A 27,707-nucleotide genomic window follows, 5' to 3' on the forward strand; every position below is an offset into this window, starting at 1 on the left:
TACGATCGTGTTCTCGTCGGAAGAATAAAAATAATTTAACGCGCGAAATAATTTACATACTGTACAAATGTTCATAGGACCCATTTTCAATCTTACAATCCCTAGAATATTTCAGTCTTAATTTTACACCATTCATTTTTCGATCATGTTCTCGTCGGAAGAATAAAAATAATTTAACGCGCGAAATAATTTACATACTGTACAAATGTTCATAGGACCCATTTTCAATCTTACAATCCCTAGAATATCTCAAAGTACAAATTCTACACCATTCATCTTACGATCATGTTCTCGTTGGAAGAATAAGAATAATTTAACGCACGAAATAATTTACATACTGTACAAATGTTCATAGGACCCATTTTCAATCTTACAATCCCTAGAATATCTCAAAGTATGAAGTTTACATCATTCCTCTTTCGATCATGTTCTCGTCGGAAGAATAAAAATAATTTAACGCGCGAATTAATTTACATACTGTACAAATGTTCATAGGACCCATTTTCAATCTTACAATCCCTAGAATATTTCAAAGTCTTAATTTTACACCATTCCTCTTTGGATCTTATTCTTGTCCGAAGAATAAAAATAATTTAACGCGCGAAATAATTTACATACTGTACAAATGTTCATAGGACCCATTTTCAATCTTACGATCCCTAGAATATCTCAAAGTCTTAATTTTACACCATTCATCTTACGATCATGTTCTCGTCGGAAGAATAAGAATAATTTAACGCGCGAATTAATTTACATACTGTACAAATGTTCATAGGACCCATTTTCAATCTTACAATCCCTAGAATATCTCAAAGTACAAATTCTACACCATTCATCTTACGATCATGTTCTCGTTGGAAGAATAAGAATAATTTAACGCACGAAATAATTTACATACTGTACAAATGTTCATAGGACCCATTTTCAATCTTACAATCCCTAGAATATCTCAAAGTATGAAGTTTACATCATTCCTCTTTCGATCATGTTCTCGTCGGAAGAATAAAAATAATTTAACGCGCGAATTAATTTACATACTGTACAAATGTTCATAGGACCCATTTTCAATCTTACAATCCCTAGAATATTTCAAAGTCTTAATTTTACACCATTCCTCTTTGGATCTTATTCTTGTCCGAAGAATAAAAATAATTTAACGCGCGAAATAATTTACATACTGTACAAATGTTCATAGGACCCATTTTCAATCTTACGATCCCTAGAATATCTCAAAGTCTTAATTTTACACCATTCATCTTACGATCATGTTCTCGTCGGAAGAATAAGAATAATTTAACGCGCGAATTAATTTACATACTGTACAAATGTTCATAGGACCCATTTTCAATCTTACAATCCCTAGAATATCTCAAAGTACAAATTCTACACCATTCATCTTACGATCATGTTCTCGTCGGAAGAATAAGAATAATTTAACGCGCGAATTAATTTACATACCGTAAAAATGTTCATAGGACCCATTTTCAATCTTACAATCCCTAGAATATCTCAAAGTCTTAATTTTACACCATTCCTCTTTGGATCTTATTCTTGTCCGAAGAATAAAAATAATTTAGCGCGCGAAATAATTTACATACTGTAAAAATGTTCATAGGACCCATTTTCAATCTTACAATCCCTAGAATATCTCAAAGTACAAATTCTACACCATTCATCTTACGATCATGTTCTCGTCGGAAGAATAAGAATAATTTAACGCACGAAATAATTTACATACTGTAAAAATGTTCATAGGACCCATTTTCAATCTTACGATCCCTAGAATATCTCAAAGTCTTAATTTTACATCATTCCTCTTTCGATCGTGTTCTCCTCCGAAGAATAAAACTAATTTAACGCGTGAAATAATTTACATACTGTACAAATGTTCATAGGACCCATTTTCAATCTTACAATCCCTAGAATATCTCAAAGTCTTAATTTTACACCATTCCTCTTTCGATCGTGTTCCCGTCGGAAGACTAACAGTAACTTGATGCGCGAAGTGAGTTTACATTTTGTTTTTTCGGGGTTTCGTTACAGTTTCGCGTAGCGTTGCTGTTGAAATCGTCGCAGCACAATCCCGAGCCTATCGTCTCCGCTCCGAGCGTTGTGATACGAACGCTGGCAGCCGGTTTACCAACCTCAGCACCGGTAATTGTAAGAGCGGCGGTGGTAGACAGCTGCCGCGTCTCTGTGTCTTGGGAACCGGGCCCTTTTCCGAATGGGCCACTTTTGTCTTATGTCCTGCGTCTGCAAGGGGCTGACCACTCCCAGCTTAAGGTACACGCCACGCCAGAACTTCAATACATCATGCGATAACTCTTTTTTCTATTTCTCTCTATTTCTATGTTTTCTCACTGTCTCTCAACGTCTTACGAGAGACGTCCATAGTCGTTAGGCAACGCGTCTCGTCTCGATGTCTCGATTCCGCTAAGCTAATCGTCGCTAATCGTCTCTCGACGCGATTGTCGACGTTTGCAATGACGATCGCGCTTTCCTGTTCTTTCTAACTTTTGTAGCAAACAGCACTGCGAAACACCAACTGGTTCTGCAAGATTGCACCTCCTTCCTGAGAAGGGATGTTCTTTGATAGGTAAAAACGCGAAAGATGCAAGCATGTCGCGGAACAGATGCACGCTTCCTCTGAGTGAGGTTATTTTTGAAAGCATTTCAATGTTTGAATAGTTGAAAATTTGAGTATTTAAACATTTGAATATTTGTAACGTTAGAAATATTTATGTATCTTTGAAATGGAATTCTTCGAAGCGTACGTTTGTTCCCGAAATATCCGTATAACGAAAAACGTCGCTAACATTTCGCATAATTGTCCAATTTGTTCAATTCTCGATAAAGAGATTGCGCTTATCGATAACTTTAACACTAACACTTATCTTCCAACACCGCTTGCTTTAAAAAATGCACGTCGCTTTGAGTCAATAGGGGTGTCCGTTCTATCTCGACATTGGAATATCATACGAGCAATCGATGATGTTGGAAAGACATTCTTACGAACGTTGCTTGGTACCGAATAAATTAGAAAAATTATCAGTACCTTTAAACAATATTTTTAAGAACGTACTTTCCATATCTTCGATTCATCGTGAAGTATTCCACCGTATCGAGACGAAACACCTCGTACAACGCAACTGTCGCAGATCTCCGCTAATCTCGCTACCTTGAACGCCGTTAACATCGCCCCGTTGACTTGCAAGAACCAGATTTTCCACGAAATATGTTTCTGGCATGGCGTTTCTTTCCCTGTTCGCATACTGATCTTCCTAGCAAGGGATCGAAAGGGACGAATTCATCGGCGGTTCGTTTAACACGTTTTACGATCGATCGATAGGATATACCAGCGTCGGAGAACACGGATCATTATATGTTTCAAAATCTCGACCCGAACAAGAATTATTCCATAAGCGTGACCATGAGGAACGGAGTCGGGGAGGGTCCTCCGGCGGTCATCTACATCACAACCACTCCGGAACCGGCTGGTAAGTTTACAAACATTTTACAATCGTTCGTGAAGTGTGTTTAGAAAGGATCCGACTCCCTCCAACGAGAGAAAGAGATTTTCCTCGATAACAACGACGTCACCCATCAAAGCACGCCCCTTTGAGAGCTACAACCTTCTTCCAACGGTCCTCCCACTTCCGGAAGCACTTCTTAACCCTTTCGATACTAACGGTGACTGTGGTCGCCCATTACCGCACGTTCGTTGCATCCTATTGGTGACTACAGTTACCCATCATCGTACGTTCGTTGTGTTCCACTGATGACTGTAGTCACTCGAGATCATGGTTTCGAACGTGTACTAAAAAAAAGAAACTTGTACGCGTGTGTTGAAACTATCCCTACTCGAATTCGTGTCATTTTCAGTACAGTACTCGTGTATTGTTTCATGTATTTTTAAATACACGTGCATTATTTCACGCGTGTTACTTCACGTGCTTCACTTCACCTATATCGCTTCACGTGTATTTAAATATATTTAATGCAAGAAATACAATATTAAAGATCGAAGCACGGATACTTTAACACGTACACTTATACACGTGTCTCTTTGTTCCACGTCGAAAATTGTTTAAGAGATACTTCCACAGATTGGATATTTTTCGGACGCATATCGTCCATTTCGGAATCGATCCAGGAACTTTCGTCGGATCATGAATAAATCAGCAAAGTTCGTAATATTTCAGCGAAAGACACCCAACAACCTATACTGATCCTCGGTGGGCAGCACATGGTCATGAAACAGGACGCGGACATGTTGGACGATCCCAGCGTGATTTACGAAAACTCGAGCACGATTCGCGGGGTCGCGATTCATGTTGCGTCCGCGCAGCTGTTCGTGTCCGATTCCTTGGGATACGTGTACAGAACGCCCATTCTGAAACGCGCGAAACCCACGGTGATCCTCAGTCCCAGCCAGGCGAACTTCAAGCCCCTGAGTCTATCGGTGGATTGGCTGAACCTTCATCTGTACATTCTGGGCGAGGTGAAACACGCGACGACCGTTTGGCAGATAGCTAGATGCAATCTGGATGGAAGAGGTTTGACGGTGGCCGTGGCTGGGTTTCTAACACGACCCACTCACATTGAGGTGGACCCGTACAATGGGTATCTGTTCTGGGTCACCAGAGGTGGTTTGTTCAGGCTGGATCTGGCCGATATCAGCAACGGGGTGAAGCACGAGGTACGTGTAAGCTTTTTGATATTGACATAGTCGTACATTTGTCAACTCTTGTTGTTTACTAACAAGTATTGTAGTTGATTAGTGTTCAATGCTCTGTGTATACCAATGACGACTGTAGTTGTTCATTTGTACACTCTTATTGTATACTAATGACCATTGTAGTCGATTAGCTTTTGATGCCTCCTATATACCAACTGTAGTCGTCCATTTGTAAACTCGTTGCGTACAAATAACAACTATAGTCGTCCATTTGTACACTCTTATTGTTTACTAACAAGTATTATAGTCGATTAGTGTTGAATGCTCCCTGTATACTAATGACGACTGTACTCGTCCATTTGTAAACTCTTATTGTATACTAACAAGTATTGTAAGGTGATCAGTGTTGCATGGTCCCTGTATACCAACGACAACTGTAGTCATCCATTTGTAAACTCTCGTTGCATACTAATAACAATTATAGTCGTCCATTTGTAAACTCTCGTTGCGTACTAATAACAATTATAGTCGTCCATTTGTAAACTCTTGTTGCATACTAACAACTCTACTGTAATCAATCAGTGTTGAATACTCTTTGTATACCAATGACGAGTGTACTCATCCATTTGCAAACTCTTACTGTATACTAATAAATATCGTAGTTGATTAGCTTTGAATGCCCCCTGTACACCAACAACAACTGTAGTCGTCCATTTGTAAACTCGTTACGTACTAATAACAACTATAGTCCTCCATTTGTAAACTCTCATTGTATACTAATGCCCATTGTAGTCGATTAGCTTTGAATGTCCTCTGTGCACCAACAACAACGGTAGTCGTCCATTTGTAAACTCGTTGCATATAAATAACAACTATAGTCATCCATTTGTAAACTCTCATTGTATACAAATGACCATCGTAATAGATTAGCTTTGAATACCCCTTGTGCACCAATAATTACTATAGTCGTCCATTTGTAAATTCTTGTTGCGTACCAATGACGACTATAGTCATCCATTTGTAAACTCTCGTGTACCAACGTCGACTATAGCAGTCCATAAAAATTTCGCAGTAATTCGTAACTTAAATCGAGCAGAGCATAGCCCGTTAACTCCTCGATTATGGAATATTGTTTCCTCCGTGTTTTGTTTTATGTTTCGACAGTCGATACAATATGATTCTCGATGGTAAAGTAACGTTGATACAAGTGACGTCCGTGTCATAATTGTCCCGTACAGTGTCGACGTATTCGCGGTTCAATTGTCCGTACAACGAAAGCGTAATGACGAAAAACAAAGTATTAACTATGTACATTTTTCAAGAAACTATAATTTACAATATATTTCAATTCTATCTACATAGTTTCCAACATAAATTCACTACAAAAATAATACAGTTCCAGAAGCATGTTAAAAAAAATTGAATACCTCGGTTGCTACAATTCCATTCATTTACTTTATATAAAATTTGAAAGTAACTAACGATAAATGTAAGACCTGAATCAAGTTTATCCTAAAGTTGGTATTCCATCCATCTACCGTGTTATTAAATAGACACCAATTCTTTCACACATCTATCATAAAAGATAGACCCTTTTCTACCTACAAAACGATCAACGAATCTCGTTCGTTTCAGGTTCAACCATATTTGATCTTAGAGGATGAAAATTTAGGCGCGTTCACGGTCGATCACACGAACTTTCGTCTACTGGTTCCCCATCACAGCCTGAACACGGTCATGTCCGTTTCCTTGGACGGTCGTGAGGTCTTGAACTTCCGCGCGAACACTCAGCAGCCAAAGTTCAAAAACGTGGTCTCGTTAGCTATGGCGAACGGTTTGTTCTATTGGACGAACGGTGAAGAGGTACTGATAGAGGGCTACCATTCGGGACAGAACAGATACTTCCACAACGCGTACCCCGATAGGTGAGCATCTCCGTTTAGATTCAACTGGGTTTCCACTTTGATGTCTAAGAATACACGTGCCCTTTCCAGGTCGAACGGTTCATTTGTCAGTGTCAATGTACTTATGGACGCGAGTCAGCCTGTACCCGTCCCGGTGAATCCTCCTACGGGCGTCCAAGCGGTTCTGGGTGTGGAGAGGGCAAAAGTTTCATGGCAGGCGCCTCATCTGTTGGGTGGACAGGGTAAGGGAGCTTGGCAGAATTGGTCCTACGAGTTGGAGATCAAAGACGAGTCCACCGGGGAGACGATTCATCAGAAAGATATCGCTGGCTCGTCTCACACTGTGCACAATCTTCGAGAGAAATCTGAATATTCGATCAAGGCGGCTGCGTACACCAGCGCCGGTAGAGGACCATGGTCCACCGAGTTCAGGGGCAGGACACTACGGTAAGCGTTTCGTTCGTTTAGGTTTTGTTACGGATAGACTCAACAACGAGGACACACAGGACCTGGATGATCAATTCTTAACAAGCCTTGTGTTTTGTACACTTTTCTTTATTTCGACAACGTACACCTTCAATAGTCACTTTAAATAGTTTCTGACTAGACTAAGGATTCTTATTATACACATAAACTCAATTTTAAACATTGTACATATACTATGGTTCACACGTAGGTATTCTCCATATCTGCCCACTCCATGTACATATAATACACGTTCAATCAATTTCAAAGTCATAATTAATACAAACCTTAACGAGTGTACTTTAAGTTAAGGTGCATACAACTTGGAAATTACGCGCGGTTTATTAAAAAAATTATGCTAGACCAATGGAACAACGTTTCAACGAATTTCACAAAAGAACTGTGCAGTTCAGTGGATTCGATTCACTCAGAGTCGTTTACCAAGGGGTAGATAATTTCGCTACGGATCGATATGGCGATAAGCTCTATATGCGGAACACATACAGTGTGGAAACTGTGCCAATGTTATTAATTTCCCTAAATGAACCCTTCAGAGACGGATCGCACACCTCGATCCTCTGGTCCGCTAACGAGGGTCTCTTGAGCAGTGACGTGACCGGAGAGAACATCGACACTCTGATATACAAAGCGAGCCTGAAAGAAGCAGAGATCGATTACCACATCGTCGACGTCAGTTGGTACAAGGACACCCTCTACATCGTGGGAAACAACTCCGCCTTGTACCGGTACGGTATGACCAGTCATCAGAAAACCAAGATGAACATACACTCGGTCGGGAGCGTCGCTGTTGATTGGATATCGAAGAAGCTGTACTGGGCCAATCCGAAACAACAAATTGTTAGTACGATTCTAAAAGTATTCGAACAGATAACGTGCTCGAGAACACCCTTCATCGGTATATTTTGTTACAGATCACAAGAGCGAATTTGAACGGATCTCACCAAGAGCCCATGTCCATTCTAGCCATCGTCAAAGAACTGATGATCGATTCCTTGGAGGCGTATCTGTACTGGTCCACGGGACACGCGGTGGAAGTTGCCCGTTTGAACGGACAGGACAGAAGATACTATCACTCGGATGAAATATTTAACGGCAAACAAGTGATGGGTTTGACACTGGACACCGAGAACAGATACGTTTATTGGATCGTCCGCAGCTACGAGAGTGGATCGATCGTTTACCGCGCGCCAACGTCTGAAAGGATTCCGATGAGCCACAAAATTGTGCCTGAAAAGGTTTCTATCGTTGCTGGAACTCGCGCTTCGTTTGTATCGGTGGTTTTCAAAGTGGGGGGTACAACGATACGGATAAATATTTCTAATAATAACACTGATCTCAGAATTTTTAAACTGGACCGCGTGTATCGTTTGAACTTATTCGGGGATATTCGTTGTATACGTTGAACTACAATTTTTGCTACTATTTACCTAATGTATCTATCAATCCTGGGAGACAATGTTATCGTATAATATTATTGGTAATGTTAAGTAGGAATATTTCTCCGCAATTGTAACAATTGTATTTATTATACAATGACTAGTAAGTTCGTTGTCTGTGAATTTAGAACATAGTTCTCTCTCTCTCTTCGGAGGGTTTTTTTTAAACAAGTTCGAGAACCACTGGTTTATACTATTATCGATCAGACAGCTACGGTCGAATTTAAAAAATTTTTTCAATATCTTTCGTCTCAGGTCTCGTCTCTACAGCATCCAAACATGCAAGGGCCGTTGTGTTACTTCTCGGAACACCTTCTGTGGCTTCAAGACGACCGTAACGCGGTGATAGGCGATCTGTCCGGTCAGAACACAGCCATAATAAACGGTATCACTCTGTCGAGTCTTCACATGGTCGCTGTGATGGACCCGGCGCTTCATCAGTATCCGAAGAATCTCACGTCGGAGACGGTGGTGGTATTGCCGAACGCGGTCAACTACAACAGTATCAGGGTCGAGGGCACGTGGATGAATTTCAACATATCCTGGGACCCCGTGGAGAACATCAACTACGGCACGGTGTTCTACGAGGTGAAGTTCGCCGATTACATCAACACCAACTCGAACCCGGAGATCACGACGGAGACCTCGATGCCTTACAACAACTCCGAGCAAATCTGGCCTTACTCGGCCCTGGAGGTGACCGTAAAAGCTTTCACGTATTGGGAAACGGCTCATCACACGAGAAGAACCCTAAGATCGCCGCAGAGCGTACCGACCGAGCCCACGAATCCCAGAGCGTTCATAGAGTTTCACAAAGAGCCGCTTACAGAGAACGTTGATATATTCGCGATATTCAGGTGAGCACCAGGTAATCGATTTACGCATCTCGCGCGATTGCGAAACCGAACGATGGAAAATTTAGCGATCGTCGGACGTAGTTATTGCAAATGGTAAGAGTTGCGAAAAATTCTCCCCTTCACTTCGATACGATAGAAACGGAACGATGTGGCAACATTCCCTGCAATCTCACATACGTCACGTGTACTCATCGTATACGTTTAACCTTACAGATGGAATCAACCGGAATTCACGAACGGTTTGATCATTGGGTACACCGTACAGTGTTGGTTCGTCGAGAACCACGCGGTGATCCAAATCTGCGACCAGATGCCCATCGCGGACAAACTGGAGTACACGGTGCACGATCTGCTACCAAACACGACGTATTATTTTCAAGTTAGCGGTCACACGGTAATAGGCGCCGGACCGTACACGGCCGTGATCAACGTGTCGACGTTATACGAGAACCCGGTGCCGCAATTGTTGGTGACTACCACGAACGCGGTGAGGATCTCGGACTTGGATCAGAAGAAGGACGACACCATCAGTCGGCATATCGCGGTCGAGGTGACTTATCTGGCTGCGGAGAGCAAACTCTATTGGATAAACGAGATGCAAGAGCTGGTGACGTCGGATTTGTCGGGGGTGAACGCCACCAAGATCCTCACGTTGAACAACAGCGCTCTCAGCGTGACGATCGATTGGGTCGCGAGGAATCTGTACTGGTCGGAGTCCGGCTACCGCGAGAACGGCAGTCATATCATCAAACTGGACCTGACCATGTGGCAAACCGGAATCCTGAAGTACGAGAGCATCGTCACGACCAACAGACGCATCCTGAACCTCGACATACTACCATCAACGGGGTACACTTATTTTTCAATCTCGCGAGATTCCTTACGTAATTGAGTTCACCGAAAATGATATCTCGAGGTATATCTTACTGTGGCCTCAACGATGCACCTGCAAAGCGTAATTGTAAATTAATTAAATTCAAGCAATTGAGTAATTAACGTTTACGTAATTGACATTGTATCGTGACGATTGTTTTCGCGCAAAATGCCACGAACGAGAGAGTTAACCCTTTGCACTCGAGACTTCTTCGTTACTGGAAATCAACGCCCCGAGAAAATCCTTCAAGTGGTAAAATGAATCCGGAATGGAACATTTTTATATACTTTGCGTACACGCATGTTTACACTCCATAACGTAATATTTCAATTGCAATTTGAATTCCAAACCACGAAGTTTTCCCCGATCGAAAATAGTACACTGAATTAAGTTGGACTCCTCTCGAGTTTAAAGGGTTAAAGGATTCAGTTTGGAGCCCTGAATGATCAAACTCAAACTTTGCATGCACGTTTGTTAACCTTTACCAAGCAGTAAGAATCTTTCCAATGGTAAATTTGTATCTCGTTTGCAAAAATAATCAGTATTCATTTTTCTATCCACAATTGCAGATCACTGTACTGGATAGAGCTAACGAAAAACGACAGAGGCGTGATCATGCAGTCGGATCTGAACGGTAAAGCGGTTCAACCGTTCTTCAATCACATAAACGATTGTCCCTCGTGTCCTTACCGACCGTCCGTGACTCCCGTGATGACGATCGACAGCACCACGTTTGAGAAACCGGCGATGTACTGGCTCTCCTTAGGTGGCCACTTGAACATCGCCGACATCGACGGTTGCACGTGCAATTTCATAGTGAGCCCGGATTTCAGCAACGGACTGCCACTAACGTCGTTAACGGTCGACAAGATGAACATATATTGGTCGAACTCTGAGAACGCGCAAATCTACTTCGTGAACAAGGAATACCCCGACGACGGTGAGATTCCGAGCTTTTACCTGCCAGCTGTGCGCAGCATCAAGGCTCTCGGGAAGTCTCTGCAGCCCTATCCGCCCACGAACTGTCTGACGCCACGACAGATGTCCTACAACGTGACAGAGATGAGGAAAACCGGGCACAGTATCACCGTGAAGCTACCACAGCCTGTGCCCCACATCGGTTGCGAAAGGTACAACCTGCCCACGACACTGTACACGATCTACGTATCCCAATGTCTGGAGAACGACCCGTACGAGTGCGAGGACAGCGATAGAACGAAGCTACAGACGTACGAGAAAGAGTACAGAATAAGGGATCTGAAACCATTCACCAAGTACAGACTGAAGCTGGCGTTGAGCAACTACTACGCCGATCTGGAGTCAATGGCGTTGGAGTTCGGTTCGGGTGTCGTTCTGAGAACCGGAGCTGGGGTTCCCACAGCTCCTGAGAACGTCACGGTCGAAGCTCTTACCCCGACTCTGGCGGTGGTCTATTGGCTACCGCCAAAAGTGCTCAACGCAGCGACGGTTCGATACGAGGTGCACTGGAAACTGGACAGATTGATAAACGGGGCGCGTCAGAAGGGTGAACAGTTGAAGGTCCCCGAACGAACAGCAGAAGACGGCAGATTCTTCACCATGTTGGAACCTTGGCTACCCGGCGAGGAATACTTGGTGTTCGTTCGCGCGTATCCTGCCGAGTCAGGGTCCAGTCTCGATGCTTACAGCGAGGGTCCCACCCAAGTTGTTAAGATGTATCCAGAGCCCAATAACCTCACTTTGGCAGGTGTCAGTGTGAACAGTTTGAACGTTTCTTGGGTACCGACCGTCAATCTGACCGTTGGACACACTCTGGAGTACAAGGACGTCGCGGTGGACGACTGGCAGGTAGCGAACGACTCAAAGGTGGAGAAACGTCAAGTGACGTACTTCATTCGAAGATTGCAACCGCGCACCCTGTACAAGTTCCGTTTACTGTTGAGATACCCGAACTACAAGAAGGACTTCGTCTGGCCGACCGACGGGAGATTCACGTTTCAAACGCTAGGTAAATGGTCACGAATGGTAACGATCGTTACGTTTAATCTTTTTGTACGGTTTCTAAAATTTTCGTTTCGCGTTGTTCGCGTAACAGGCGATGTACCGAGCGCCCCGGGAATACCTACGGTTACCAAACTCCGTAACTCCGTGTATCAATTGAACTGGGAACCCGCACAAGCTCACGGTTCTCAGATTACGTTGTATCGCGTCGAAGGGATGAAAATAAACGAGATTAACGAGCAAATCGACCCCAACGAGAACGCCAGCTGGAAATTGTTTTACAACGGAACGGATAATTATTGGATAATCACCGGGGACATGGACGACAAGTATCGGTTCCGCGTTCAGGCCAGAAACGCATACGGATTTGGCGCTTGGAGTAGATCAAGCTTGATCACCGATCTGATGGAAACGACCGGTGGGATACTGGCGGCTCAGCAACACCTAGGATTGATACTTGGGCTCAGCGTTCCTGTTATCACCATTATGCTAATTTGCTTTTGTTACTTCCTTTGCCGTAAGTGTATGATTATACGAGGAAGACACTTCTTTTGTTTACGGTTACTTAAAGGTACTCGCGTTTGGAAATCGTTGACACCGTTAAAACTAATTTTTTTCTTCTAATTCAGCAGTGTACCGGCAACGCAAGGAAGACAAAAAGGCAGTCTTGCCGCCCTTGGTGAGCGACGTGGAATTGGCTACGCTTCAGGAAATACCACAGGGAAATTTCGTACAATCCAACGCACTTTACGCTTCTACCTTGCAAAACGATTCCGATGATTCCACGCTTCCTAAGATCAGGAGGGAGCAAATAACATTGGCCAAGTTCTTGGGTTGCGGCGCCTTTGGGGAGGTGTGTAAACAAAATGCGCAAATACGGTGTTGCGAATCGAAAATTATATTGGGTTGTTCATTGGGAAAGTCATTTTGTTTTTTTTTTTGATAAAAATGAAACACGATTTTTTTAGAGTGTATAAACTCATTTTATTAAATTATGGATTACTCCATTTTGGAAAACGAAATGACTTTCCGAACGACCAGATAATTCCTTTCGTTCCCTTTTAAATCGACGTCAACGATGGAAACGTATCTTTGGTCTTTATTTAAGAGCGAAATATATTTCGGGAAAGAACATAACAAGAAGACACGTGTGCTACTTGACATCTACACATGATTTGTCAAAAATCTGTATTTTATTTTTATCTTAAAATACGAGAGAACAATCGAAACGTATTTGTGTTCTAATCGAGATTAAAATATGACCCAATAGTACAATTTGTGATTAAACGTACGTTCCATTACCAGTTACAAAGATGTATTAACCCTTTACGGTCGTATGTCTGCTCTCAGCCACCACACCAAGGATCCATACTAATCTTACACTTTATTCAACTATGTATTAGTTTACACTTCCTCTGAACGAACCTGAATGTCTAAAAAATCTGTTCACGAAGCAATACGGTGTTCCTATTAGATATAACGGAATCTAGTAAAGAGGAAAGGCTAAATGGAAAACTGCACAATGAAGATGTAAAAAGTAAAGATTGTTCTGTATATTCAAACAGAAAGATTAAAGGTGAAAGACACCAAACTAATTATTTTTGCGATACACGTAGTCGAAAAAGACATACAAGACTGTATGTTGGAGACTGTTTTGAAAGAGTCACGATGGAGAACTATAAAATATAATCTTTACATAAAAACATTACATTAAAACACATCGTTGTACGAACGTACATCCAAAGTTCTCAAAATAATTCATAAATCTTTCTTTATCCTTCGTAATCTTACATGTTATCTATCACTGATTTTTCAAGGGAAATGAATTCCTATCGATACGACACCCATGTCCAAATTTAATACGACCGCAAAGGATTAATATTATCAATTTGCAAATGTTTCAGGTGTTTCAAGGAAATGCAAAGAACTTGGAGAGGCCAGGGATCACGTCGGTTGCGATAAAGACACTCCGGAAGGGGGCATCCGCGCAAGAGAAAACGGAATTCCTTCAAGAGGCTAGGCTGATGAGTCATTTTCGTCATAAGCACGTACTCAGACTTCTCGGTGTGTGCTTGGACACGGATCCACCGCTACTGGTATTGGAACTGATGGAAGCCGGTGATTTATTGAGTTATTTAAGAGCGAGTCGATCATTACAACCCACGGATCCACATGCTCTGCGTTTACAAGATTTACTCGCGATGTGCGAGGACGTGGCTAGGGGATGTCGTTATCTGGAGGAGCTCCATTTTGTGCACAGAGATCTTGCGTGCAGAAACTGTTTAGTGTCGGCTAGAGACAGAGAGAACCGTGTCGTTAAGATTGGTGATTTCGGGCTCGCGAGAGACATATATAAGAATGATTATTATAGAAAGGTGAGTGCACAATCGTAACCGTAAACTGTCTGTGATCTTGCACGGTGATTTTAAAACTCGTTTTCAACGTTCCACTTCGCAGATAGGGGAAGGAATGCTGCCTGTTCGTTGGATGGCACCTGAATCGTTAGTTGACGGTGTGTTCACCTCCCAGAGCGATGTTTGGGCGTTTGGTGTGCTAATGTGGGAGATTACGTCCTTGGGACAACAACCGTATCCTGCTAGAACAAATCTTGAAGTATTACACCATGTGCGGGCTGGCGGCAGGTTACCCAAACCCCTCAACTGTCCTCCTGCTTTGCATCAGTTGATGTTACGTTGTTGGAGTCCCGCTGATTCCAGACCGAGTTTTAAAGTTTGCCTCGAAAATATAGTTAGCCATCGAGGTACCATTGAGGATGCGTCGTTGAGCCCAGTGTACGCTGGCCATTACTTAGCCAGAAGAGGTAAGTTCGGATTGAATCTCGATACTTGCATTATATGTATCTGTTGGCATGAAATATAAATCCGATACATTTTAGAATACCACACTATCGATCGAACGTATACATCTAAACAGTTATGGATACATTGACGAGTGCTTATGTACATCGATCATAAATCTCTACGCGATTTTCATAGTTCTCCGATGATATACGATTCCTAAACTTTTGAGCTAATATCAGTCGCTTCATCATCTAATAGTGCAATCACATATGTTCCTACTTAAATTTCGATCTATTTACTAAATGCGAATCAATTTCACGTGACAAGCATGTTTCTCTCGGATACGAGTACATAATACTTCGTTGTTCACGGTTCGTCGATACATCATGACGCATCATCGTAAAATTGTTCAATATAGAAATTTAACAATCCGCTTGATATACATATCTGTTATATCATTGCATGGCTCATGCTTGCAGGCGTGTCTAACATGGCTTACTTTGCTGACGAGAATCAAAATCATAATAATTCAGGTAGGTTCTTTGTGAACATCGTCTATCTATCCCGCTTTCTCTATTTCCGTTTCATTGTACATCGTGATCGAATTTACGAGCGATCCGCGTTGTGTACTACAATCGGTTAATTTCCTCAGGGAATTCATGGAAATCCAGCAGCTCGGAGGGTAGCCGAGACATGCAGCCGTTCCTTCAGAATTCTAATAACGCGGCGCAATCGAGCGAAGTACCAAAATATTTGGAATTGTTAGCGGATAACGAAGAGATTATTTTAAGAGAGAATTCAACGAGTGGTTACGAAGTACCCCGATCGATTCACATTTCCGATCAAAATTTAGGTAACATAAGCAAAGTGAGTACAAATCCAGATTTAAAGGAGAACTTGAATTCTGATCAGTTACAAGAGCGAAAGGACTCGTTGAACGGTGAGAAAGAACAATCGGAGAAAAGGTGCGACAAGAGGTCCTCGGCGTCCAGTTTGAATCTACCGGAGCGTAAAAGGGCATCGATAACGAGCATTACCGAGAAATGTAACACTTTGGATAGTTCAAAATTAACCAATCCCACCATTAAAACGATTTTAAAGAGAGACTCTTTCACATCGTTGACCGATCATCGGAAAAATAAACGGAACACGACCGAACGACGAGGGTCTGAGATCAGTTTGGAGGGTAGAAGTTCCGGTTCTCTCAGCTCAAATATTAGTTTAGCTCCACCCACACGGCCCAGTTCATCGTTAATTAGTTCGCAAAACGTTCTTCCGTTGAAGAACAGTGTCATGGGTGGTACCACCGAATCGACCTTGAACGACACTGGCGTTACAAAGAGCACATTGCCGAAAATTCAAAGGACTCATTCTAATTTGCACAACGGTAAAGCCAACATTCCTTTGATAAATAGTGCGTTATTGAATTTGTTGAGACAAACTCCGGTCGTCGAGGACAGTAACAATATAGTCACGTACACGAATATCAATACCGATGCCGTTCGTGTAAACGGATCGTGAAGCTATTGTTGTTAAAGATGGTAAGGAATCGAGTCGTTTCAACAGTCATATTTTTTAAAACAGAATCGTAACTTCAGTTATAACTATACTAATACTGAAAATGCGTGTGAAGTTCCATAGCTTTAAACTGCCATATCAATGTATGTACATATTTAAATTTTAATATCCGAGGTTTATTTTACGTAAATTGTGGCAGAAAGTTTTTAATTGTAGCTGTATTAGTTAGTAATCATGGACTTGTTTTTAGCACCTAAGAAACGAGAATAGTTTATAGAGTATTATACCGGGATTAGAATAATCCGCGATAGTTTTATACCTGTTATTCGAAGATAATGTATTTATTTAATGACCTAAAAGTATGATTGAAGTCTCACTGTTCATTGTACAAATTTCATATTTGATGATAATATAAGCTACGATACTGAAATTACTATTCATGTTACATAAGGATTTGTTAAGTTTTATATGTAAATCTAGCGATTCTTATCGAAATGGTACAATTAAGAATAAAAGTTTTCAATTACGAATTGTACGCGAATGGACTGATAATGCTTGAAACTTATATTTTCAAGCTTCACGATTAATACATTGCGAATAAAAAGAGTTGAAAAGTAGTGTAAATATTTTATTAATACAAATTTGATATTTTTTTAACTTCATTCATTAGTCTCTTCCATGAAAGTATTAGAACAATAATTATAGGTATCCAAATTCAGAAAATTAATAGGCAAAATATTGTAGTAGCTGTAGTGATAATTATACACCTGGATACGTACTTTTTGAAAATATTTTGATATTGTATATCGAAAAAAATGTTATTGTTAGAAGAGAACAAGATTATTTACATTTGGATATCGCGTAAAATTTTTTATAAATTTGTAAGAAATGTTTCTATAAAGAATGTTCAATATTAGACTATTCGAAAATACAATAGTTTATAAATATTTAACAAATATTTTATAGTCTTCCTATTTAAAGATGCTCCGATACGCTATCTACATATTGTTAGTTCCTTAATAACATTGTAATTTTTAAAGAATAAGCCGAACCATGTAAATATCTTTTATCGTTCTAATAAGAAATGTATTGTTAAGATAGAAATAACTGTATGAATTTTGTATATACGATATGTGCATATTAACACAGCCATGCAGATATCACTTGACATAAAATCGTGCACAACATATGAAATTTATCGTCTGAGTTTGGGGTAAATAAAATTTCAAATGTAAATAAATAAACTTCAATGTATTTCAAAAGTGATTTATTACAATCAATCTTTGTCACTAATTTACACAAAATGTAAAACTTATACGGTGACAATTGGTTTCCTCACGATTTAGAAATTTTATTACGAATAATGAATATTGTACTATGATAAATGCTCTATTCAAGAATTGCAATTATTTTTTCTATTGTACGACTCGAAAGAAATCACTGAAAAGTTTTAAAATCTATCCTAAGAGGTAACATTAATACATTACTGATGTATTTAAAATATTACTTATAAGTTTTTTCAAAATTATTTTACAAAAGTCTGAAATAAAATGAAGAAAAATTTACTAGCTAGGACAACATGTTAAACACAATAAATATTGAAAAATATAACACGTAGTATTACCTATGCAGTAGTAGTAGTAGTAGTGGTGGTAGTAGTAGTAGTAACATGAGTAGTCGTGGTAGCAGTAAGGGGAACATCGTCGTCTAAAGAATCATCTTTGCTATGTTCGTGTAATAGAACGTATTCTCTAGAGCTAAACCCGAAGCGTAGTACATCTCGCTCTAATAATTCGTGGTATCTTCTCGGTTCTAATTTTACATTATTTACAAATGTGCCATTTGCAGATTCTAAATCTATGAGGTACGGGCGAATTCTTCTACCCTCGCCACCCCCTTCTCTTTGAAAAGATACTAAACGATATTGTAAAACAGCATGCTGCTTGGAACACGAAGGATGATCTAAAGGTATATCAGCAATTTTGCGATCTCTGCCCATTAAATACGCCGATTGTCTGTGAACATATAACGTGGGTAGTGCCTTTTCTCCCTTGAAAGGATACAAACGCCACCTACGCTTAGGTTTCCTCGAATCCGCTGGTTCTGAATATTTAATAACTACCCCATTTACCGTGTTTGTGTCTTCCGTGAGTTTACCGGATAATTCAAAATTTGGTTTATCCTTCTCCTGAGGCTTTGGTTTAGCTTCTGTTTTTACGGTAGGTTTACCCCATTCCGGCGAAGGTTCCTTCTTTATTTTCATTTCGTCGAAATTACTTTTCCTTTCTTTGTTCGCATCGTCGTGCCTCTTGTATTCAGCCGTATCTCTATGCTTTCTACTTTTGTCTTCGTAATCTCTGTATCTTGAACGAGGTTCCTCTCTTCTCATAGGCGATCTTTCGTACCTCCTTTTACCATTTTGTTTCTCATCGTCTCTCCTCGGATGATCATGTCGGCTATCCCTATATTCCCTATCCCGCTCACGTTGCGATCTATCACGATGCATATCATTATTGTCTCTTCTTACTTCTCTGCTAAATTTGTGAACGTCCCTACCTTCTCTGCTATCTCTATAACTTTTACTCTTGTTGCTCGATTCCTTTCTGCTCGATCGTCTTTCTTGGTTAGGGCTCTCGTCGCGTCTATATTTGTGCCTTTTCCGTGACTTTTCGTGACGGTTGTCGTCACTACTTTCGGAACTACTGCTGGACATTTTTATATTTTCATCGATCAAATTCCTCAAGAAACATGCGTAATTATGCTTTTAACATTTCATTGGGAACCGATGCCAATGCAAGATAACCTATTCTGGTAATAAAATAACTCGTTATAAACACACGATTGTAAAGTTACTACAATACGTTTATATGCCAACATACCAATTAATGCATTCAATGCTTACATTTTCTAGTAGATACCACAATGTTTTGTTTATTTGAAACTGTCGTTAAAACATTAGCCACTTCACTTATACGCGTTATACAAAACACGAGTCGCCGCCATTTGTATCACAGTGACGAAAATTACGATTGCATACGTATACTTATATGTATACGCAAACTATGCAATTAGATATAAATCGCGCGACAATAATTTTAATATTACACATTACATACGACAATAATTAAAATTTAATGTTCCATTCGAAACGAAATAAACCGAATTGTATTTAAACAGCTCGAAACTGACTCTGCTCGATTTTATTAACGGCGATGCGCGTATTCAAATTGAACTTTCTCGATTCGATTAAAATTACACCCGAACGTTGAATCGAGCCACACCGACTTCATTTTAACTCTGTTTTCGCGTGAAATCGAAGTAAAGCAACGTTCGTTGAAATCGATGACCGGATCGAACACTTCCGTTCGCGTGCACGTAGCTTTCCAGAACGTTTACCACAGGATAACAAATTGAAACATTTTGGACGTACAAAAGGATTGCGTTTATTTTGTATAAAAAAAGGGTAGAAAATCAGTATATACATAATCATACATAATTAAAATATCTACAATGGTACTTATACTTTTATGTCCATTACCTCTCTTAAACCTTGTTCCGCGTTCGTTGTAATCTGTCTAAGATAACACGTGGTACAACGTGTGCGCGTGTGTTCCATGTGTTACATCCAAGAGCTTGGCACGCTGAACGTTTCTTTTTTTTTTTTTGTTCTTTTTACCTATTTTTTTCCTCTCGTTTAATTAAGTGTAACATCTCCGCGAACGTTACGTAATAGCGTTCTCGTTGTAATGGAATTTTAGTGCGATAGGGGACTCGAGTCGTCGAAATTACTGTCGGAATTACTCTCGGCGGCGTCCACAAAGGCCGTAGACAGATCGCCGGACAATTTACTCACGGACCGTGAGACCACGTCGTACATGAAGATCTCTTTCTCACCTTGGTCCGTGTCTTTCGGCCTGTAACACACACATAGGACATTGTTTTAACGCCGTGGAAAGTGAAGGCGATCTCGATCGTGGTTGCAAACTAGGCGCATGCGGAAGCGGATCGGAAGCGTTCGGGGAATAATCGCCGACCGGTGAAGAGAAACACGGGTCGTTAGGAGTGAGAGAGAACAACAATGATAATGATGATCGCGCGCCGTTTAAAGCGTGCGGGTTAACGAAGGCAAACGAGTCGGTAAGCGTGATTAGGTTATGGCATCGGTTGCCGGTGTCGCTCGACTACTACCACTTACATGGTTACCAGTAGCACCACCGACTGCTTCTGCGGCTCCGTGCGGCTCTCCTGTTCCAACCACTTCTTGTAGTTCTCCGCGGTCGGCTTTTTCACCAATTGCTTCAACGTGTCGCCGGCGAGAAACTTGACCGCCTGCACATCGCTGACCCGCCTGCCCTGCCTCGACTCGGCGATCTCCTTCTCCTCATGAAAGTTGTAGTCGACCGGTGCCAGCACGACCACACTGGATATCCTACGACCGTTGAGCTGCGGCGCGTCCGGTATAGGGAACGAGGCGCCGCTGACTTTGAGCGGTAGATAACGATTGTACTGAGCCTCGTCCCTCGCTCCCACGGTTACGGGATCGAGCCTGGTAGCGTCATCGCGTATGTGCTGATCGGCCACCGCCTGGCCTTGCTCCGTATTCGGATCGAAGCGTACTACTTTCATCTCCACGCCTCCCGGACGCAAGGTGGCCTGCTCGAACTTAGTCGAGCTGTCGGCAGCCGCCTTCGCCAAAACGGCCAAGGAAGTGGAAGACGAGGAGGAGGTCGCGGAGGACGCGCTGTCTTCTTCCGTTTTGGGTTTCTTGACAATCGACGGTACCGGTTCGCTGGCAGCCACCGCGGCACCGCCTCCGGCGCCGTAGAAATTCGCCAACGCCTCCGGCGGTAGTTTCTCGATCGGTATGTCGCCGACCTTGTCGTAATCCAGTATCTGTATATCGGCGTTACCCAAAATACCGGAACTGAGCAGCTGCTCCCTGATGTCGTCCGGTACCTCGTCCGGGAGATTGGCGATGTTCTCTTTGATCTTGGCTTCGCTCTTCGGGGACAGAGTGGTGGTCGTGGACGGTGTCTCGGTGGTCGTCGTTGTTGTTGTTGTCGTGGTGGTGGTTGTGCTGGTCACGTATGGTCTGACGGTGGATATCGCGTTGTAGTCTTCGGTGATGCTCACCGGGGTGGCGTAGATCTTCTGAGAGGAACTGGCGCTGCTCCCGAACGACGGACGTCCCCAGATCGAGGATCTTTGGGAGGAAGGTGGGAACCGTGGTTGTTGTTGGGGTTGTTGTTGGGGCGTTTGAAGATTCTGGGAGAAGAATCCCTGCTGTTGACTCTGGAAGATCTGTTGTTTCGTGTTCAGGTGTTGCTGTTGATCGTTGACGAACTGACTGGAGGATGGATTGGCTCTGACGAGCGGTTGACTCTCTGGCGAGGGACTGGGCGGTTGAACGGAGACGTATTGGTTCTGAGAGGTGTCGGGGAACCCTGTCGGTTGTATGGAGGGATTGGGTGGGAACGGGCCCGGATGAAGAGGATTCTCGCGGATCGCGTAGTGTTGCTCCAGTTTCGGCACCGCTTTGAAAATCTCGCTGCCCGGTTTCGCGATCTGCGGCTGAATCTGCGTCACCAACGGTTGAGGTTGCGGTTGTTGCACGTACTTGAGCTGGGCGCGATACTGCTGCTCCTGGACGAGCTTCTGTTCCTGTTCCTGCTTCCTACGACGTTGCTCCTGCAGCCTCTGCTGATCTTGGATCCTCTGTTGCTCCTGCAACCTTTGCTGTTCCTGTGCCCTCTGTTGTTCCTGTATCCTCTGTTGTTCCTGTATCCTCTGTTGCTCCTGTATCCTCTGTTGCTCCTGTAGTCTCTGATGATCCTGTTGCCTTTGTTGCTCCTGTTGGCGTTGCTGTTCCAACAATCGTTGTTGCTCGATCTGTCTCTGCTGATCGGTTTGTCGTTGTTGCTCCGTTTGCCTCTGCTGTTCCAAGAATCTCTGATGCTCCTGGAGCCTCTGTTGCTCGTGCTGCCTCTGGTGTTCACGGTGCTTCAACAGCTCCTGCTGGCGACGTTGCTCGTGATACCTTTGCTTCTCCAGTTCCTGCTGCTTGTGCACGGGTAACGGTTGCTGTTGATCCACGTTGTAGTGAGCCGGTTGATTGATCGACACCGGTTGATTCTGTATCTGCACGCTCTGGTGGGACACGGAGAGAGTCGGTGGGAATCCCGGTTGCTGTGGATGATTGATGCTGACGCGATGCGGCGGCCCGAAGCTGTTGAACGGCGAGCGTTGCTGGACTTCCGGCAGTCCTTGGATCGTAATTGGTAGCCGTTGGGGCCTTGGCAACGGGTTTCTCGGTGCCTGCGGTGGCAACGGTGGGAACGGTGACTGTTGTTGGAGGAAATTCAACGGCGGTTGTTGCTGGGGCGGCTGGTGAAGCGACTGTTGTTGGGGGAAGGTGGCCGTGATCCTTTGCTGAGTGAACGCGGACGGTGCTCTTTGATGCACCGGCTGGATCGGTTGGTACGGGCCGTGTTGCCTTTTAGGTGAACCAGGGGCGGGTGACGGTGGCTTGGAATGTTGAGTGGGCAGTACCTCGGCGTCGCTGCGTTTGTTATGGTTGTTCGGCGGTACCTGATCCGTGCCGAAGGTGACTCGAATCCCGCTAGATCCGGAGTGGTATACTTCGCTGTCGGGTCGTATGATCGCTCTCAGCGTCGTGGAAGGTTCGGTGGGCGATGGTGTCGCAGTGTGAACAGGTTCGTCCTGATAGGGGGCAGTTTTGTCCGGTTTGACCTCCTCGTGTTCCTCGACTGGCGTCAGAGCTGGCACGGGTGGATCGTAGACCACTCGAGGCTTGTCCCCGTAGCCCTTCTTCTTCTCGTATTTCACGTAGAACACTTGTATCGGTTCCTTGCTCGGTCTCGGGGGCGGTGGAGGTGGCGGTGGCACCGGTGTCGGTAGAGACTCGTTGGACTCTTTGATGATGATCTCGATGATCGGCTCCGGCTCGGTGGGATAGTAATTCAACGGACCCTCCTCGTAGAAATCGTCGCTCTTCGAGCTGGCCAGGGGATTGTAGAGAGGATCGCGTTGCGAATACTGAACGATCGGTTCCATCTGTACCGCGTACGGTGGCGGCCGGGCTCCTCTTCTCGGATAAAAGGCGACCTGTTGTCTCTTGTCGCGGTTCTTCGAGGACTCGTCCTTGGCGACTGCCGCGACGACGACCACGGCCGCCGCGGCTACGGCGATCTGAAATTCGCCCGGGTATCTGTATCGCGAGTTTCGACGTGTTCTACCCCGGAAATCGCGCAAGGAGTTTCACGCATTAGCACGCGAGCGAGCGAGCGAGCGAACAAGCAAGACGCAACGTACCCGCTCGACGCGGAAAGATCGGTTCGCTCGGCGCGCGTAACCGAGTGACCCGATTCATAACGAGAAGAAACATCCTGGAAGACCTTAAGAGGCCGAACCGATTGGTATTCTAGCGTCGCCGAATGGACAGTTACTGGCTACCCTGATAAGCGATTCCCAGTCGCGATCGTGTTCCCGATATGGCGGGGCCGAGTTGCGCCGCGCATCGGCTATTGGACGTACCCGACACCGTGTAAATCGCGCGCAACAGAACCGAGATTCTCGTTACGTTCGGTTCGCGCGAGCGTACGACCGACCGTGGATAAAACAAGGAGAGAAAATTTAGGTTTTTAGATTCACGGCGGTTGCGCGTTTCACCTTGAGAATTCGGTGACTCTCCACGGGGTAGCGGGGAACCTCTTAATATTCTTCGAAGAAAAAGAAAACTCGGACGTACGCGGTCACGGCGGGGCGAACTTTACGCGATTTCAATATTAAACTCACCGCTGTGAGTTTGTACCGAACCGTACTGACCGTTTCCCGATCGATCGATCGTTGCACCGGTAAGCTTCGTTTTACGAAAATTCTCAGAGTTGCTCGAGATTCGTTAAACGCGCCGTTAATTCAATATACAATAGATACTTTCCCTCGCTAAGTAACCGACGGCGATACGCTGACTGATTACAAATGATAGAACCGCGTCGAACGTTTCCCGTAACTGTGAAACGAGACGCGGTTATTACGATGAAAGTACAAGCGGGCGCGCGTTCTCTTAAACGAGGGATCCGCTGCGTTAACGCGACGTTACCGCGGTGAGTTTCACCCGGTGGTCGTGGAACGATCGCGAGAGATCATCGAGCTTGAACGCGAGTTCCCGTTGCTTCGATTTATAATTACCAATTGTAGGAAGCGCATGAGGAAACGGTGTCCGGAACGGTCACTCGGCGTGCCCTTTGTCACGATCGTGTAAGTCACACTACACTGGGTTCACGTGCTCGGTAAGATCGTGGGCGGTTGTTAACTCGCGACGGGCAGCATGATATCCACAGGACCCGGGGATGTACTGAACGATATTGAATGGAGCTTCGAATGGGAACTGAGGACAGATTGGGCCCAGAGGCCCGTTTCTCCCTACCCGGTGCCACCACCACCGGGCCTCTTCAAGAAGCTCCTCTCTAATATCGAATACGGTGGGGCCACCTTTCTCTGGCCGGTGGCTACGTACTGTGGCTAGCGTGAAGCAGCGTTAAACCCGTGGCGGCGCGGGACACACGGAGACGCGGTTGCTCGAGACGAAAAAAGAAAAAAATGTTCGAGGAGAGACACGGGAGCGGGAAGGGGAAGCAGCCGGTGGCACGGCCGTTGCGGGACTTTCTTTAAATCCGACTCCCGATCGAAAGGAAAGGAAGATGATTATATTAACCGAGCGTCACTTTTCCGGTGACCTCCAAGGCCTATCGAAACCGAAACCCACCTTCCCCTCTAGGAGAAGGCCGTGTCCGCGTCTGGCAACGGTGCTCACCGAATTATTCGGTGAAAGACCACCGGCTGCCTCGTACCTACCTACACGGCTATCCTGTTCGCTCGCTCGTGCTCGCGCGCGCACTTATCATTACTTTCGCTGAAGTCTCACAACGGTTCCGAGCGAACGATTTCTTACGAACAAATCATTTCCTGCGTCTGTCTAATGACCTTTCTTCCACGACGTTAAAACGTATTCCTCCGGTCACGTTTTTTCCACCGTTTTTCCATTGTTAAACGGTAACCGCGGTGTATCGATCGTAATCGTTGCATCGATTTCGATTTTAATCGGTTCCGTTCTCTTCCGTATCGGTTAAATCGTTTCGACGTCGAGTTCTTTTTCGACGAAGAAAAAAAAAAAATACCGTTTCCTTCTTTCACTTTTTAAACATTCGAAAACATCGTCGAGGTGATGTGTCGAAAAATTTCCATTCTTGATTTTTTTCCTCGATTCTCACCGTTTCGAGTATCGTAGGTGAGAACCTACTCGGGGTACTATCATGGTTGAGATAATGTATCGAAAAATTTCTATTCTCGATCTTTTACCTCGATTCTCACCGTTTCGATATCACAGGTGAGAACCTACTCGGGGTACTATCATGGTTGAGGTAATTCGTCGAAAAATTTCTATTCTCGATTTTTTACCTCGATTCTCACCGTTTCGAGTATCACAGGTGAGAACCTACTCGGGGTATTGTCATCGTCGAGGTAATGTATCGAAAAATTTCCATTCTCGATTTTTTATCTCGATTCTCACCGTTTTGAGTATCACAGGTGAAAACCTACTCAGGATACCACCATTCGTTGCACGAGTAAACTCGGGCGCGGCTCTCGAGCGTTCGATTCCATCTTTCCCCGCGTCCAGTGTTTTCCACGGAACGAATGATCGATCGTGTACAAAACACCGTGAGAATTTACTTAGTTATCACCTTTTACGGACGTCTGTTAACAGATAGGTTCGTTTCTCGGCGTGTTTTTCGTTTCTCCGTGACGAAACCGGCCAGGTATTTTCCAGCAAGCTCGAGATACCCGGGGGGGAGATCGCGTGCACTCTTTTCCGTAAATTGCGTTCAGCCGCTGTGAAAGGCAGAAATCTAGAATACCAGTTAAATGAGGATGACCTGGTAAAACCCTTGATTGCAAAAGCTCTAGGCGATGTAAAGTTCTCATACTTGCGTAATACGCATTCTGTAGCGATCTATCACGCCGCACGTGGATAGGCCCGTTCTAACGATTTCCTGTGGTCTTCCCGATCCGTCTTCGGTATTCACTTTTGAACTTTAACGTTTACTCCTCCGCGGAAGAAATCGCGACGAGCGTGTTTTCACTTCACGCTCGAAAGTCCGTACGTTGGGTTTTGAAATTAGAAGCGAGAAGTACATTGACATTTATGAAATTCGATGGACCATAGTGACCAACAGAGACGAGCATTTGGCGAATACCCGCGGCTCTGTCGGGATTTGACGCCGCTCGTCCTACTTGGAAACTTTCACTTACGTTGGCGTAAGAGGTCCAAATAACCACCGAGGGATTCGAACACCACGAGCGTGGAATCTGGTCAGCGGTTTTCGTATTATACGACATCTTCGATAACGAGAGGTGGTAAATTGACTTCCTGGGTAAACGATACGCGCGATCCTCGACGCGAGAACCATTGCGTCTCGTCTTCCACGTTAATTCCTTTCGTAAAATCGTACGAATTACGTGTAAGCTCGAACGTGATAACATGGAGCTAATTACCGCGTGCGTGGATCATCAAGGATGGATAAATAAAGTGGGTGCAAAAAGGCAGTTTTATTATAGCGTTTAGCAATAATTGCAACAGCCAGTTTGTGAAACAACGCTGACGAACGTATTGCACGAATTTCAGTCGCCCAGTTCTCATGAAAGTCCGAGACATAGAGCGGCAGATGATACGGTTCTCCTTCTACAGCCGTACGGTTTGTAGGTATATAGTTCTCGGAGAGCAGTGCGCTCATGAGCAATAACGTAACTGTTGAAGAGTGAAAGTGCCGTAAAGTGGGACACGGCGAGAATAGCGCTCGATCTTTTTAATTAATAAATAAGCGAACGGTTCGCATTTTCCTTATCTTTTTTTTTCTTATCGAAACGACCAACGCTTTCCATTTCCGCACGACCTTGGCTGAATTAGAATTTAAGACACTTTACGACCGGGTGTCTTCTCATCGAGTCGATAATCGTTACTGTTGTTCGTTGGTCTTTGTGGAAAATTTTGCTTCGGAAAAAATTGCTTTCGAAAATAAATAACGTTTAGCGTCTAACAGTTCCGACACCGGCGGTGTCTCCAGTTTCACCGTTGACTTTCCTTTAAGGCAAACTA

At 43.8% G+C, this 27,707-nt stretch overlaps 3 protein-coding genes across 9 annotated transcripts in view; 1 reads left to right on the forward strand and 2 right to left on the reverse strand.

Annotated features, from left to right (window-relative positions):
• Sev (receptor protein-tyrosine kinase sevenless) overlaps window positions 1-16,968 on the forward strand; it is a 51,519-nt gene extending 34,551 nt beyond the window's left edge. Inside the window, exons 6-20 of one of the 3 annotated variants that reach the window (XM_076322391.1) lie at window positions 2,044-2,283; window positions 3,350-3,497; window positions 4,188-4,699; window positions 6,314-6,603; window positions 6,673-7,029; window positions 7,602-7,905; window positions 7,980-8,303; window positions 8,760-9,361; window positions 9,575-10,210; window positions 10,805-12,222; window positions 12,310-12,732; window positions 12,845-13,068; window positions 14,120-14,590; window positions 14,673-15,036; window positions 15,669-16,968. In XM_076322391.1, the coding sequence (XP_076178506.1) occupies window positions 2,044-2,283; window positions 3,350-3,497; window positions 4,188-4,699; window positions 6,314-6,603; window positions 6,673-7,029; window positions 7,602-7,905; window positions 7,980-8,303; window positions 8,760-9,361; window positions 9,575-10,210; window positions 10,805-12,222; window positions 12,310-12,732; window positions 12,845-13,068; window positions 14,120-14,590; window positions 14,673-15,036; window positions 15,669-16,537 (7,182 nt within the window). In that variant the 3' untranslated portion in view covers window positions 16,538-16,968. The remainder of the gene's footprint in view (window positions 1-2,043; window positions 2,284-3,349; window positions 3,498-4,187; window positions 4,700-6,313; window positions 6,604-6,672; window positions 7,030-7,601; window positions 7,906-7,979; window positions 8,304-8,759; window positions 9,362-9,574; window positions 10,211-10,804; window positions 12,223-12,309; window positions 12,733-12,844; window positions 13,069-14,119; window positions 14,591-14,672; window positions 15,037-15,668) is intronic. The other 2 variants (XM_076322392.1, XM_076322393.1) reach the window with 2 other exon arrangements.
• Window positions 13,351-19,568, reverse strand: LOC143152367 (putative serine/threonine-protein kinase DDB_G0280133). Of its 5 annotated transcripts, none has more exons than XM_076322395.1 (3): window positions 19,437-19,568; window positions 18,159-19,342; window positions 13,351-15,076 (listed from the first exon to the last, which is right to left on the reverse strand). In XM_076322395.1, the coding sequence occupies exon 2, from the start codon at window positions 19,245-19,247 to the stop codon at window positions 18,159-18,161; it is 1,089 nt and encodes a 362-aa protein (XP_076178510.1). In that variant the 5' UTR covers window positions 19,248-19,342; window positions 19,437-19,568; the 3' UTR covers window positions 13,351-15,076. The 5 variants fall into 5 exon arrangements, with proteins under 5 accessions (XP_076178510.1, XP_076178509.1, XP_076178511.1 ...); XM_076322394.1 differs by lacking the exon at window positions 13,351-15,076 and adding an exon at window positions 17,773-18,074; XM_076322396.1 differs by lacking the exon at window positions 13,351-15,076 and adding an exon at window positions 17,773-18,074 and having other exon boundaries at window positions 19,414-19,534.
• A 429-nt stretch (window positions 19,569-19,997) lies between these two features.
• Window positions 19,998-24,760, reverse strand: LOC143151804 (uncharacterized). The gene is made up of 6 exons (XM_076321240.1): window positions 24,743-24,760; window positions 24,488-24,633; window positions 24,328-24,441; window positions 24,001-24,273; window positions 20,730-23,762; window positions 19,998-20,448 (listed from the first exon to the last, which is right to left on the reverse strand). Exons 1-6 carry the CDS (start codon window positions 24,758-24,760, stop codon window positions 20,289-20,291), a joined length of 3,744 nt encoding a protein of 1,247 aa, XP_076177355.1. The 3' UTR covers window positions 19,998-20,288.
• Window positions 24,761-27,707: the final 2,947 nt, after the last annotated feature.

Source organism: Ptiloglossa arizonensis, chromosome 10 (genome assembly GCF_051014685.1).
Source record: "Ptiloglossa arizonensis isolate GNS036 chromosome 10, iyPtiAriz1_principal, whole genome shotgun sequence".
NCBI classification, from domain to species: Eukaryota; Metazoa; Arthropoda; class Insecta; order Hymenoptera; family Colletidae; genus Ptiloglossa; species Ptiloglossa arizonensis.

Coding starts and splice junctions, on each gene's coding strand:
- LOC143152367 (XM_076322395.1), bottom strand. CDS start 19,247: ATGTCCAGCAGTAGTTCCGAAAGTAGTGACGACAACCGTCACGAAAAG.
- LOC143151804 (XM_076321240.1), bottom strand. Junction 24,274..24,327: donor GAGTTTAATATTGAAATCGC/GTAAAGTTCGCC, acceptor TTTTCTTCGAAG/AATATTAAGAGGTTCCCCGC. Junction 23,763..24,000: donor ATCGCTTATCAGGGTAGCCA/GTAACTGTCCAT, acceptor CTCGCGATACAG/ATACCCGGGCGAATTTCAGA.